At 40.8% G+C, this 14,417-nt stretch overlaps 1 protein-coding gene across 10 annotated transcripts in view; it reads left to right on the top strand.

The window, feature by feature from the left end:
• The window catches only part of QTRT2 (queuine tRNA-ribosyltransferase accessory subunit 2), a 62,433-nt gene that overhangs the window by 14,061 nt on the left and 33,955 nt on the right, over positions 1–14,417 (top strand). For 4 of the 10 annotated variants that reach the window (XM_086405619.1, XM_086405613.1, XM_086405642.1 and 1 more), the window contains exons 6-8: positions 3,469–3,668; positions 6,030–6,181; positions 8,541–8,658. In XM_086405619.1, the coding sequence (XP_086261745.1) occupies positions 3,469–3,668; positions 6,030–6,181; positions 8,541–8,658 (470 nt within the window). Of the gene's footprint in view, positions 1–3,468; positions 3,669–6,029; positions 6,182–8,540; positions 8,659–10,242; positions 12,608–14,417 lie in introns of those variants that run through there. The other 6 variants (XM_086405682.1, XM_086405672.1, XM_086405691.1 and 3 more) reach the window with 3 other exon arrangements.

Raw genomic sequence — 14,417 nt, 5'->3', positions numbered from 1 at the left:
GTCTTGATAGCAGAGTTAATAAAGCTGGAAAGGAAGGCATTCATTAGGAGAGAGCAGGGGAGGTGGGAGAATGGGAGACAGCAATCGGAGGAGAGACTTTTAGTGTCTAGTCATTTGTGTAGAGTAATCCTGAGCCACGAGCAGGCCCACTGTGGCAAAGCACATGGAGTTTGAGAAAGATCATTATTTTGAGTTTACTAATAAAAAATGTACTTCGGCTAATCAACTTAATATACATGAAATAATTAGAGGAAGCTTACTTGTCATTCTGATAGAACTCTTAGTATCTGAGTAAGGGTTCAGCGTGGGGACATTGCTGCGGCTCTGAATTGTTAGCTCTGCTAACAGTTATTTGCTAGTGATTGTTTTCGGCCGGTAATTATCCTTGTAGGATGAGTAATGTTTGGATGAGTAGAAAGGAGGACAGGGAGTGTGACAGAGTGTGATTATTAGAAAGGCCTCAAATCCCTCTTGTGTATTGTCAGCCACACCATTTCACATTGTTCTTGTGGGTTGGGCAAATGCCTGGGTCCCTCCCTGTCCCCCTTATGCTGTTGTCTTGACAGGATTATTGATAGTGCCCCCTTTTAAGTGTGTTCCATTTTAGACAATACGGTTATACTTTTTATTTACTTATTTATTTGGCTGCATCGGGTCTTAGTTGTGGCACGCGGGCTCTTTGGTTGTGGTGCGTGGGCTTTCTAATTGTGGTGTGCCGGCTTAGTTGCCTGGCAGCAAATGGGGTCTTACTTTCCTGGCCAGGGATTGAACCTGGGTCTCCTGCATTGCAGGGTGGATTCTTAACCACTGGACTACCAGGCAAGTCCCTGGTGGTTACACTTCTTATACCCATGAAAACGAGTTCCTAGATGGGGCTGTGCCAGTCACGTAAAGGAACAGGCCTGTGTAACTGTCTGCTTTGTATGTCTGCAAGCATCTTTTCCTCTCCCTGTGATTTCTTCCTCTTATCCATTGAATCCTCTTATTCTGAATGCCCTTAAGTATCGAGACTCCTCAAGATTCTGTCGTCAGCTTTTCTTCCTTCTGTGTGTATTCCCGAGGCCAGGGATGGTAAATGGGTTTCATCTCAAGGTGCTCAGAGCTGTGCACGGTGCGTCAGGGTGAGGAGAGTCTCCTGGCTGTGTCTAGCATGGCAGCAGGCGAGGGAGTGGCAGGCCTGTACCAAGCACCTCCTGCTGTCTAGCCTGGGCCGTCGCACCAGTATATACATTGCCCTGACTTTTATTCTGTATCTTCAGTGGCTGATACCTCAAACTCAGAGTGCACAAAACAGAATAATCATCTTCCCTCACCCTCCACTGGTGTCCTAGGATTCCCTGTCTTGGCTCTTCTCATCATCTCCCTGGACATCTGAAATAGGAGCCAGGAGTCGTCCTATTTTTGTCTGCGTCCTCTCCCCAGGAAACTAATCAGTCAGGTTGTGTTGAGTTGTTGATTGTTCTTCCTGACGAGGTTGCAGATCCTCTGTCTCCTTTTCACTCCATCACTACTGCCTCAGTCCAGATCCTCTTCGTCTTCGCCAGTGATTCAAGTCATCTCTACTCCATCCTTTAACCACAGTCATGCTCAGTTCACTCTCCGCCCAGCAGCTGAAGTCTTCTTTCCGGAGGAATAGTCTGATTATGTTCCTCCTGCTTAAACCAAGAAGCAGGAGGAACATAGCCTTTTAGCCTCTTTATAGCCTTCCAGGCTCCCTTCCCACCACTTCCTCTATCGAAGAGCCACTGTTGATTGGTATTTTTCCTTGTAAACCTTATTTTTTATAGTTACATACACATAATTATTACATATATGCATGACTCTGGTTTTTATTACATGAATATGATCATCTTTTCAGGAATTTGCTTGTTTTTATTTAACAATGTCTTGAAATTATTTTCCTGTTAGTGTATATATTACTATACGTTCTGCTTTCTTTTTAAAACAGCTGTGTAGGAAGCCATGCTATGAACATATTATACTTTACTTAAGCCTCTACTCTATTGATGGATGTTTAGCCTGATTCCAGTTTTTCATTATTCTACACATCTTTGTTTCATATGCACCAAAAATAAACTTTGGTGCATATGAATAAATATATTTGTAGGTGATATTCTTAGAAGTGGAATTTTAGAATGTATAAAGATAAAAGTATTGACATTTTGGTAGATGTTGTATGCTTGCCCTAGCATAAGGCAAGGTGAACTAATTTTTATTCTCTGTAGTTGTAAGGGTATGTAAGTGCCGTTTCTCTAACCCTTTTTCCTCCACTGTGTTGATTTTTATCTTTAGACTTTTCTGTCAGTGTGATGGGCAAAAAATGGTATGTAATTATTTCCAGGTTTCATTTCCTTGTGAGGTTTAGTAAGCTCTCCGGATGTGTTTTTCTGAAGTTCATATTCACATATTTGCCTAGATGTCTGTAGGGTTGTCCTTTGCTTAGAGGATTTATTGGAGCTTTGTCCATGGTGTAGACATTTATCTATCCCTCCAAAGAGTACGTTCCCCTTTACTTTTGTTGATAGGATATTTCATTAAGGATTTTTTTTTTTAATGTTTCTGTGCTCAATTATGTCTGCCTTTTCCTTTTCCTTCCAAAGCTTTATCTTGCTTTGGAAGGCCTACCTTATCCCAAGAGTATAAAAATACTAAATCTGTCTTTCTAATACTTGTATAACTATATTTTTTATGCTTAGATCTTTAGGGCCATCTGGAATTTATGTTTGAGAATGGTGTACAGTACTGATTTTTGTTTTATCTCTTTCCAAATGGACAATCAGTTGTCCCAGCGAAACCCAGTGTCACAGTTCCTAATGTTATTTATAACTAAGAGATTTTTTTTTCCCCCCAAACTTTAAACTTTTTGTTTTGTATTGGGGTATAGCTAATTAACAATGTTGTGATAGTTTCAGATGAACAGCAAAGGGACTCAGCCATACATGTATATGCATCCATTCTCTCCCAAACCCCACTCCCACTGAGGCTGGCACATAACATTGAGCAGAGTTCTCGTTGGTTATCCATTTTAAATATAGCAGTGTGTATGTGACCTTTCCAAAGTCCCTAACTATCCCTTGCCCTGGCAACTGTAAGTTTGTTTTCTAAGTCTGCGAGTCCTAAGAGATTTAGAAGTAGCCTAGAGTAGACCAGGAGAACCATTTCTACAAATGAAAGCTGTTGCTTTTATTCTTTTCCTCTTGTATCTTCCTGGTGTGTGTTTAAGCTAAAGCATGACTGCCTATGTTGATTGTCTCAGTTTCTCTTCAGTCTTTTCTTTCTTCATTGAATGGCTTTCAGATTGTGTTCTTTGGAACCCTAAAGGTTCTCAGGAAGGAGAGTGTGCTATTCCCCTGCATGCTTCAGCTGAGATCTCGTCTCTTCAGGGGGCTTCCGGTAGCTAATGCTCATTTAAACAGAGGTCTCCACTACTGAAAACAGTTAAAAATGTTCAATCCTTTCTCACCTCAGGTCCTCCAGAAAAGCTCGATCATTGGAGTGATCGAAGGTGGAGACGTGACAGAGGAGAGGCTGAGGTCGGCTCGAGAAACAGCCAAGCGGCCTGTTGGCGGTTTCCTTCTGGATGGCTTTCAGGGGAATCCAGCGACCCTGGAGACTAGACTACACTTGCTGTCATCAGTCACTGCGGAGCTGCCCGAGGACAAACCAAGGCTAGTGTTCAGGAGGATGCAGGCCAAGCCTGGTGGGCTGCAGAATGTGCAGTGTAGTATGCAGTCTCTACATGGGCATGTCTTTTGATGTTTTGATTATGTTCTTTCTGGGCTGAGTCTGCTTGGGGGTGTTTCCATCAAGGCCATCTTGCCTTTGATTTTAGAATGTAGGCCAGAGGACAGTGCCATGTGAGTTAGTTTATTTGATTCTTGTAAGTGAGGGCAAGTGTTATATTATTCCCCCTCATTCTTGTGCCAAATATAAATAATATTCTTTATTCATTATAACCTGGGGACAGGTAGAAAGTCACATGGAACTCTGGCTTTAATCACAGAAAGCTGAGGATAGATCTGGGATCTCCAGTGGAATGAAGACGGATTCTATCAATAAGGACCTTTAAGAGGTTCTTAGATTTGAGGCAGGTAGTGAGGAGGAGTATTTTTTGAAATCAGGGGAACTGGCAGCCTGAGTGGGGCTGGCTGTTTCCATCCATCACAGGATTCACTATGTGCTAGAGAGAAGAGTGATCTGCAGGATTTTAAGGCAAAAAAATCCGTAAGTTTCTGTGTACAGCTGATGTCTTACCAGACTATCCACATTTTTTTCTTTCTTTTTTTTTAAAGACTGTAGTCTTTTATCCCAGTTGGTATGAATATTCATGCTTTTTTTCCTGCAGATACATTAAGAAGTTTGATTATGGGGTAATGCTTATACCCCTCGGGCTGATGAGTAATATTATGTGTGCTGTTTTTAGTCACTCAGTTGTGTCGATTCTTTGCGATGCTATAGACTGTAGCCCGCCACGCTCCTCTGTCCATGGGATTCTGCAGGCAAGAATACTGGAATGGGTTGCCATGCCCTCCTCCAGGGGATCTTCCCAACCCAGGGACTGAACCCAGGTCTCCTGCATTGCAGGCAGATTCTTTACCTGTAATGGTCTGAGCCACCTGGGATACCCTGAGTGATATATATATGTATGTAATTTTACTACTTTTTAAAAAGAGTCCAGGTATAGCTTGCAGTTAAGTATATGGATTTTAGGCATGCCTTGATGAATTTTTATTCCTGTATATGCTTGTAAACACCAGCCAGAACAAGATATTTCCAGCACCCCAGCCAGCATTCTCCCCACCCTCGCCCCAGTTTTATCCTAGCCCTCTGTGTTCATTGCTTTCCCTCCTGTGCTTATTTCATTTGGGTGCAGATGACAATTCAGCACTAGTATTTCTAGTCATTTTCTGGACTTCTTTTGAATTAAATGCTCACAGATGTCTGTTACTGGATTTGAAAGCTGGGATTGTTTTTCTTTCTCTAAGTGTGTAGAAATGCCAGCTTCAGTTGGAGAGGAGTTCTAAAAACATGACATTACTTGAAGGAAACTGTAGTCAGAAAAACCAGCATATATTTAAGGGTTCTGGTTGTTTAATATTACATAAGCCTTTTTTTGGACTTCTTTTAGAAATCAGGGAGTCTATAAGCTTTTCTCTGCCAGTTTATAAAAGGGACTATGAGTAGAAAAACAAACATAAAAAATAGCAGCCAGCCAGCCCTGATCTATTGCATCTCCCCATCTTGTTTTAGTGGAAAAACCTAGTTGAATATTATTAACATTCTCAGAATGCATTACCTATTGCCTCTAGAAATACCATCTCATTCCACCATGCAGACATTTTGTTAATGGAGAAAATATAAAGAAGCATAAAGAAAGCTAACTAGATTCTTGGATCCTGTGGGCAGAGTTGAAATTCCGAGAGTAAGAATTGCTTTGTAAATGGAGCTATGAAGAATACAGTAGGTAAAAATGTCTTTCTTGAGCCAACAATGAAAAAGAATTATAAGCAAAGTACAGTTAAAACATGGAAGAGTATTTGAAGGGGAAATAAAGCACACAGCTTTGCACTAAAAAAAAAAAAAATCATATGCAGTGGATAGAAAGGCTACAGAGTTCAGTCCAAGACTCTGGAGATTGTTTCAGAAGAGATGAGGGGGAAAGAAAACTAACCCTTATTAGCGTCTCTTTGGAGTCAGAAACTACACTCTGCTTTTTCAAGTACAACATTCATCCTCACAGCCAGTCTATGAGATGTGTATTCTTGCTTTTGTTTTTAAAATGGGAAAACCAAAACTCAGAGAGGTTAAGAAACCTTCCCAAAGTAACACAGCAAGTAAATAAATGGCAGAGCTGGGATTCCAGTCCAGGTTTCTGCCGCCAAAGCTCTGTAGTCTCCGCCACGCCTCTTTATCTGCTGCCTGTCATGCTAACCATGATTTTCATTATTATTACTGTTAATGCCCTCTGGAAAGACTCTGATTTCATTCCTGGCATTGTCCTCATGTCACTGTACATATTATTTTCACAGGCTCATCTGTGGTGTTAGCCGGCCAGATGAGGTGCTCGAGTGTATTGAAAGAGGAGTGGACTTATTTGAGAGTTTTTTCCCTTATCAAGTGACAGAGCGGGGATGCGCCCTGACTTTCAGCTTTGATTACCAGCCGAATCCTGAAGAGACATGTAGGTCTTTTGAAGTTAATCTCTGTGTCACCCTTAAATTCTTTCTATTTCCTATCAGCTTTTGGCTTGAGTCACAAACCAGAAATATGTGCATACTGTGAAGCAGCCTTTTATAAAACTACGTCTTTGTTTCTTATCTGTACGCCCTGGCATGTTGGCATACAGAACCAGGCACTTAATACTACACACATAGCTCATCAATATTCGGAAGTGATTTTTGTAGGGAGCAGAACCAAGAAAAACAAAACCTCTTCTATTAACAGCCAGAAAAAAAAGAACATTCAGAGTGAATGAATAGTGATGAAAATCTAAGAAAAGAAAACCTTTGAACTGCTTGGTAAAAGTTAATTCGTTTTTTCACAAAGGAGTTCTTGTCTATTTTTTTGCAAACCTCATGCTAAAATACAGGGAGTCTCACCCCCTCTGATCTTAGTGTTACTTTGCCTTTTTTTTCATACTGAGATGTGAAAGCTGTTTTCCTCTGCTAATGTTCCCTTTGAAGCACTGCCATTTGCTTTTATTGTTTAGTTATTCAGAAGTCAAGAAAATCAGTTTCAGATCCTAATGTTTAGCTGGCAATGGAAAAGGAACCGGGAGACAGACTTTGGGTTGGGGTCCCTCGAAGTGTCTCTGCAGTGTTTCAGGAGCGTGTTGTGGGCCCGTTTGCCCTCTGGCCTTCGGAGTGTGCTTCCCTTTCCCGCCTGCTGCTCCCCTTAAATTTGAGTAGGGTCAGAGACTTTTATTCCCCACAGTCATGAAAATTTCATTCAGGATTTGTTACACTTCCATAACACAACTTAAGCATTAATCTAAATGGAATTACTTCTGGAAACAAAATCAATCAAGTTGATCAAATTCTTAAGCAGAGGAGGCCAGGTTTACTATCTTTTAGACAGACTATAACATATGTATATAGATACTGCTGCTGCTAAGTCATTTCAGTCGTGTCCGACTCTGTGCGACCCCATAGACGGCAGCCCACCAGGCTCCCCCTTCCCTGGGATTCTCCAGGCAAGAATACTGGAGTAGGTTGCCATTGCCTTCTCCAATGCATGAAAGTGAAAAGTGAAAGTGAAGTTGCTCAGTCGTGTCTGACCCTCAGCGACCCCATGGACTGCAGCCTTCCAGGCTCCTCCATCCATGGGATTTTCCAGGCAAGAGTACTGGAGTGGGGTGCCATTGCCTTCTCTGGTATATAGATAGGTGTGCCGTAAACACTTTATAAATGTTCCTGGCTTCATTTACAAGTGAAATTATTTCTGCCAGCACATAGGTGATTGTTAGTCAATCTGCACTGTGAATATGCAAAGCTCTACAGAGAACCTGGTATTGAGTTCTCTGGAACAAACCAGTTCCTTTTGGGCCAGAGAAAGCCAGATTTCTTCATGATTGGAAAAACTGAGTTCAAACATTTTAATTAAAGTATTATTATGAATCATATTTGTGTATGTGCATAGTAAATTGGAGCTTTTTGCCAATTTCAAAGTGAAAATTCCACAAGAATTAGTTGCCTGATGTAGGCAGCAATTTCCCCAGTGACAAGGACTTTTCAAAAGCCAGGGTTTTATTAGGGTTTTCCACGTCAGCATGCCAGTAATGGCAGCAAAATTAGAATAGCCATGGGCTCAGTGCTCAGGTTACATCGCTTTTTCCTTTCACCTGGGCGAATTTACCTTCCTGCGACCATCTGCCCATTTTCCTTGGGCCTAGCATTGTTATTACTTGTTCCCAGAAATACTTCTCTACTTGCACTCTGGCTGGCTCTTTGCATAGTAACTAGTGTTTCTGTTGCAATTCCAGCAATGTTCTTACTTAAAGCAAAGAGTTCAAGGGCACAACTCAAATTCCCATTTAATTCTGGATTAACTGAGTTCCCTGGAGGGCCAGAGTCTCCATACAGAATACATAAATTAAAACCATATTCTACTTTTAATCTGTAATATAGGCAGTTACAAATCCCAATGAATTTGCATGTACATTATGATAAGACATGACCCCAACACACAGGCACACACACATTTATTCTTTCCCTCCCCCTCTTGTCTTAAACACACACACATACACACACCCAGCTGGTTTTTAAAAAATCATTCCTTGAGAGTAAGATTATAAGATATATACTTGTAGCCATGTTTTACTAGACATAGTTGAATCCCCAGGTTTTGATACTATGGATTACAGGTCAGTGCTCACCTTGTTACATGTTCCTTTTTTTAATGTGTGTGCATTTCCTTAAGATAAGTTCTAAGGAGTGGAATTACAGGGTCAAAGGACCTGAAATAGTAACTAAAACAAAAATTCTACCAGTGGCCCTCTTTACCTGACCTTCATTCAAGACTTCTTATTGGTTTGCCCTCAGTATTACAACAAAATGGAACACAGGAAGAAATAAAATATGTGGATCAAACAAAGAAAAGTAAAACAACCAGTTGCAACCAAGAAATGACATCATTTGAAATTAATCTGAAGGAAAAAAAGTAAGGATTGTTTTTTTTAAATTTGATTTCTGTCTTTTTAATTTCAGTCTGTTTTAAAAGTTTTATGTAACTGTTCCCTTCTCAGTTTATGAGTTCATAAAATATTTATAGTTGGACATTGTTTGGGCCTTCTCAAATTCAGTGCTAGCAGAACTCTTTTTTTTTCTGTAGATGAATTTGTGTACTTTGTCTTGTCAGAAAACTGAGGCTTCATAACTAATGTTTTAGAAGAGCTGTCAGGAGGATTAGACCAAATCCACTGTTTGGTATTTCTTATGATTACTTTAAATAATGACAGTGTAAAATAAGAATTCAAGATAAAATACAACAAGATTTTTAAATTTTAAGGGATTTAAGCCATCTTGGTTATATACAAATTATAAATCTTAAATAAAGTATTTGCCTCTATAAAGACTAAACTAAGATATCTTGTAACTTTGTATTTGGCCAAAAGTGGAAATAATCAGTGAACAAGTAAGTGGTTTTTCTGGAACTTGGTATACTTGTTTTAATGCTGGGGTATTTTTGGTCTTATGTAAAGGGACATTTTAGGGACTCGGACTTATTTATTACTATCTAGTAACAGTACACGGAGAAGGCAATGGCACCCCACTCCAGTACTCTTGCCTGGAAAAGCCCATGGATGGAGGAGCCTGGAAGGCTGCAGTCCATGGGGTCGCTGAGGGTCGGGCACGACTGAGCAACTTCACTTTCACTTTTCACTTTCATGCATTGGAGAAGGAAATGGCAACCCACTCCAGTGTTCTTTCCTGGAGAATCCCAGGGTTGGCAGAGCCTGGTGGGCTGCCATCTATGGGGTCACACAGAGTCCGACACGACTGAAGTGACTTAGCAGCAGCAGCAGCAGTAACAGTACAAACTTGAAAATTTATGAAAGAATACGAAATTCTTAGTTCTTCTTTCTGTAGCGATTTCTTGATTGTAGGTCTGAAATGCTGATGCTTACCATATTTGACTTATTGAAAAATAGCCAAAGAGATTCATTTCTGTTTTTAAAAAGCTAGGGTGATATAAATGGTTACTACTAAAATCCCCTTTACATTGTGGAAGTCATTGGAAACTGCCATATTTATCAGCAATAGATTTGAAGCTTTGGAGATTTGGCATTCAGATTGTGGTTCTGCTCATGACTGTGTGACTTTGGTCAAGTCGTTTAACTTCTTTTTCATAGCTGATAAAAGATAGTGCATATAGTGCTTAGCATGTGCCTGTCTGTGTCCTTTACTATATTAACTCATCTAATTCTTGTAACAGCTCTATAAGGTAAGCACTAATAAGGCATTGTTATTCCCTGATTACATTTCGGATGAGAAAACAGACCTGGGGGAGGTTAAGTGACTTTCCAGAGTTGAGTTGTGAACCAGGAAACAAGCCCGGTCATTGTAGCTCCAGGGCCTTCCCTTTTAGCCCCATTGGCCAGTCTTCATTGGTAAAGTGACAGAAAAAATGTCTGTCTCCACGGGTGGTTGCAGAGATTAAATGGGACAGAACATATAGAAGTTTTTTGTAAACTGCAAAAAGCTCTGCAAGTAAAAGGTCATACCGTCTCTTCTAATCTTATAGTTCTGATGGCAAGTGGGAGAAGAGTGTCGTTCGTCAGAACCGTGTCTCCTCACATTTTTGTGTGCCTTTACGGTGTGACTAACCGTGCTCAGCAGGAGGCAGCGAGCATGTGACTCTGCTGCTGCTCCTTGGTAAGCCTTGGTCTAGGAGGCTGTATCCATCAGAGCCGGACTTCTGAATCTCCTGGCCCGCTGTGCTCTCCATTACCTTTTGACTACATTGCCCTCTTCAGCAGGTGCCTGGCACTACGTTTGCTAGTTGTGTTACTGACTGTTGGTTATGTGCCAGCAGAATAGGTGGTCTGGGTTGTCAGTTTCTTGTGGAACATCATTGTAACTTCCTTCCTCAGGTACCAGGAGGACTTCAGTCCTCTGGTGAGAGGGTGTTCCTGTTACTGCTGTAAGAACCACACTCGTGCATACATCCACCATCTGCTGGTGACCAACGAGCTGTTGGCTGGCGTCCTGCTTATGATGCACAACTTTGAACACTACTTTGGATTTTTCCACTCCATCCGGGAAGCACTGAAAAGTGACAGACTGGCTCAGTTGAAAGACCTCATCTGCCGACAAGCCTCCTGAGACGTGGCACCCAGTCTGACTCTTCACATCAAGCCTGCACCACGGTTGTGATGTGGGAAGAAGAGAGCCAGAAGTGATCGAAACTTTAAACTTTAGTCACTTATATTTGAGAATGAAGTCTGCTTAAAGTAGGAACATCTGTACTGAGCTCTGCCCACATAAGGCTAAAGAGACTTCTTAAAACTGAAATGACCTAGATTGATCAGAAGAAATTGAAACATGACCTTTCATATTTCTACACTCTTTTAGTCAATAGAGATTTGTTTAGTCAAAGATAAAAGCTTTAGATATAAGAGGACAGCCTTGAAGTGGGGATGATGAGAATCTGAGGGTTCACTGCGTTGGATTGGAACTTGAAGGGAGATGATTGGTCATAAGTCGTATGACTTCTGTGGACATGTGCCTGCTGACCAAGAGGAATCTAGCTGATTCAAGAGTTTTCTTCATTTTTATCCTAATATTCTCAGGGGCCTCTTTTGGATTCTTCTGCCTCCCAAGCTGTCCTGGCAGTCCAGTCAACCAGAAATGACTCTTGTGACTTCACCAGGCTCACATCTCCATGGAATGTGGAGCTCTCACGTTGCTCCAATGACCAGTTGGTGCAGGGCACACTCTTCATTTGACCATATGGTCTTTCTGTGACTTTCCTCCCTAAAGTCACCACACTTGCCTGTGTGGAGCTGAAAGTTTGCATTGCAGCTTTCATCTGGTCATACAGATCCACTGTGGTCTGCCTTTCAGGCTCATTCATAGTCGAGCCACATGATGACTGAAGTTCCATCACTTAGGGAGATTCAGTCACTGTGTGTTCACTTGGACGGAGCCCTGGCCTGGCTGTTAGGGGATTGGGTTTCACTTACTCAGCTGTAACACTTGGGTATATATCACTTAACCTCCCCATTCCTGTTTCCTTCTGAATAATGGGGACAGGTGTAGTGAAGAGTACTAGATGAATCTCTAGATGAATCTAAGATTCCATCCAGCTCTTAATATTTGGGGAACAAGAAGTTTTAGATTAGAACCATAGCTTTACATGTATCCTTGTTTATTGATCACTATTGGCTTGATTTGAAATACAGTGGTATCAGGAGTCAGGCAACAGTGGAGATATTTGAGAGCCTAAAAAGAGGTTTGGCCCATGGATTTTGAAGTGGTTGGTAAATTGGCATCAGCAGGTCCTGAGGCTAGGAAGGCCTTCCCTGATCACGTCTCATTCTATGAATTTTTTTCTGCTCTTGTCAAAGGAATGACATTCATGTTGATGGTATGACAGGTGATTTTTATTTATAAGTGCTTTTCTATATTTGTCAAGTTTCCTGTAAAAATACACATACGTGTGTGTTTCACACATAGTTTTTATAAAACAACAGAACAAAAAAGATGCCTTTGTTTTGTTTGTAAAGGTATAAAATATTTGTTTTATATTTTTATGCTGTATTTTCCTCTTTGTTCATTTTAGTGGGCATTACTGAACATTGTTTTTAATTATTATGTGGTTACTATATTTTTATATGTTGAGCGCCCATCTCTATGGTCTTCTTTTATTAGTGGTTTAAGAATGTACGTGAATTCCAAAGTTCATGAATTTCAGAATTCATAGATCCCCCTGTAACCTCTCTTCCAATGAATGGCAAGGGTACTTACAAAAGACAGAATTTCTATTCTCAAGAATCTTCTTGTTATGAAATATATTGGATTGGACTTGTTCATATGTTTATATTCCTGTTCAATGTCAAGCCCGTTGTTGGAGAAGTATTAATAAATATCCTAGAATCCATATAAAATTTATGAGCTTTATTTGTGTTCAAAGCACTGAAAATTCTGCCCAACTTTGTCCATTTCTCTGGATCTTTTTCTTATTAGCACATTTGAAAGAATATTTCTTTCCTTTAAACTGATTAAAGTCAATAACCAATAAACATTTTTAATTAAAAAAATATCTGGTTTCCTATAAATAGTAATGCATCTATTAAACAAAACATTAATTTCCATGGTACCAGAAATGTTCTTCATTGGAAAAGAATTTTTCTACATTGATTCCATGTGTAGTCATTGTTTTTAAGTGTACTCACACTAAATGCAGAATCCAGGAAAGAGATTCAGGGAGGCACCTGTCACTTTACATAATCAGAGGCCTTAAGGCTATGCTAGCATATAATAAAAATAATAGTAATAGCCACAATCTATGGAGTATTTTACTGTGCCAGGCGCCTTAGCAAATGCTTTCCACAAATATCTCATTGACTCTTACAGCGTGGCTGTGTGTTGCTGATATTATTCCTAGCTTGAGTTTCAGGAAGGTTGAGTTGTCTGCCTGAGCCCTACCAGGAATTTCTGGAAAGTTGAGTGGTTTACCAAAAGCCCGCCACTAGTCAGCTCCCAGGTTAGACCTGGCTCCATCGGACTAAAACTCAAGTTAACCATTGCACTAGCCTCTTCCTGGTGGCTTGCTCCTGAGTTGAAGGGGCTACAAGAAGCACAGACTGAAGAGAGAAGCCTTCTGGCCCTGAGGTGCAGGGGGCTTCTGAAGCTTTGCTGGAGCTCAGTCCTGGCTCCCACTGCTCTGCTGGGGAATAGCTGGCACTGGTCTGTGTGGCCCACAGTACCATGTTGACATCTATCGGTCTGTAGGTACTTGATGTGAGTTGCCATTCCATGTCCCCTAATTTGCCCAAGCCCAGTTTGAGGACCGTAATCACACCTTGAATGGCATTGAGCGGATTTGGAAATGATAGCTTACAGTGAATGATGTCAGATTTGTGATCTCCGAAATTTTAGCTTCGGACTAGAGACCAGGCTTGACCGCTCAGGGCTCTTGTGTGGCAGAAGAAGTTTTATCAGTGAAAAGGGACATAGAAGCTTCTGACATAGACATCAGAAGGGGCGGGGGTTGCCCCACTTGTCTAAGCAAGGGAATTATATACTTTTAAAATTAGTTACTACAATAAATCAAAAGAATGTCTCAAGGTTGTAAAAATTTACCAGATCCACTCCCACAATTTACATTCTAGGATAACAGGATTAGAATTTAATAACAGAAAGATCCTACCAGACCCACTCCCATAATACACATTCTAAGATATCAGGATTAGTCAGAAGGTTTTCAGGAAGGAGAAACTTTCCTCAAGCAGGATACATTGTTGTTACATAATCCCTAGTACAGAGTTTAAACTGAGTTGTTTGTTGTATACCAGACCACCTGACCTGCCTCTTGAGAAATCTGTATGCAGGTCAGGAAGCAACAGTTAGAACTGGACATGGAACAGACTGGTTCCAAATAGGAAAAGGAGTACATCAAGGCTATATATTGTCACCCTGCTTATTTAACTCATATGCAGAGTACATCATGAGCAATGCTGGGCTGGATGAAGCACAAGCTGGAATCAAGATTGCTGAGAGAAATAGCAATAATCTCAGATATGCAGATGACACCACCCTTATGGCAGAAAGTGAAGAAGAACTAAAGAGCCTCTTGATGAAAGTGAAAGAGGAGAGTGAAAAAGTTGGCTTAAAGCTCAACATTCAGAAAACAAAGATCATGGTGTCCGGTCCCATCACTTCATGGCAAATAGATGGAGAAACAGTGGCTGACTT

This window comes from Bos grunniens, chromosome 1 (genome assembly GCF_055505025.1).
Source record: "Bos grunniens cultivar Pamir isolate PY7600 chromosome 1, Bosgru_T2T1.0, whole genome shotgun sequence".
NCBI lineage: Eukaryota > Metazoa > Chordata > Mammalia > Artiodactyla > Bovidae > Bos > Bos grunniens.
This window is presented reverse-complemented; position numbering and strand designations above follow the sequence as displayed.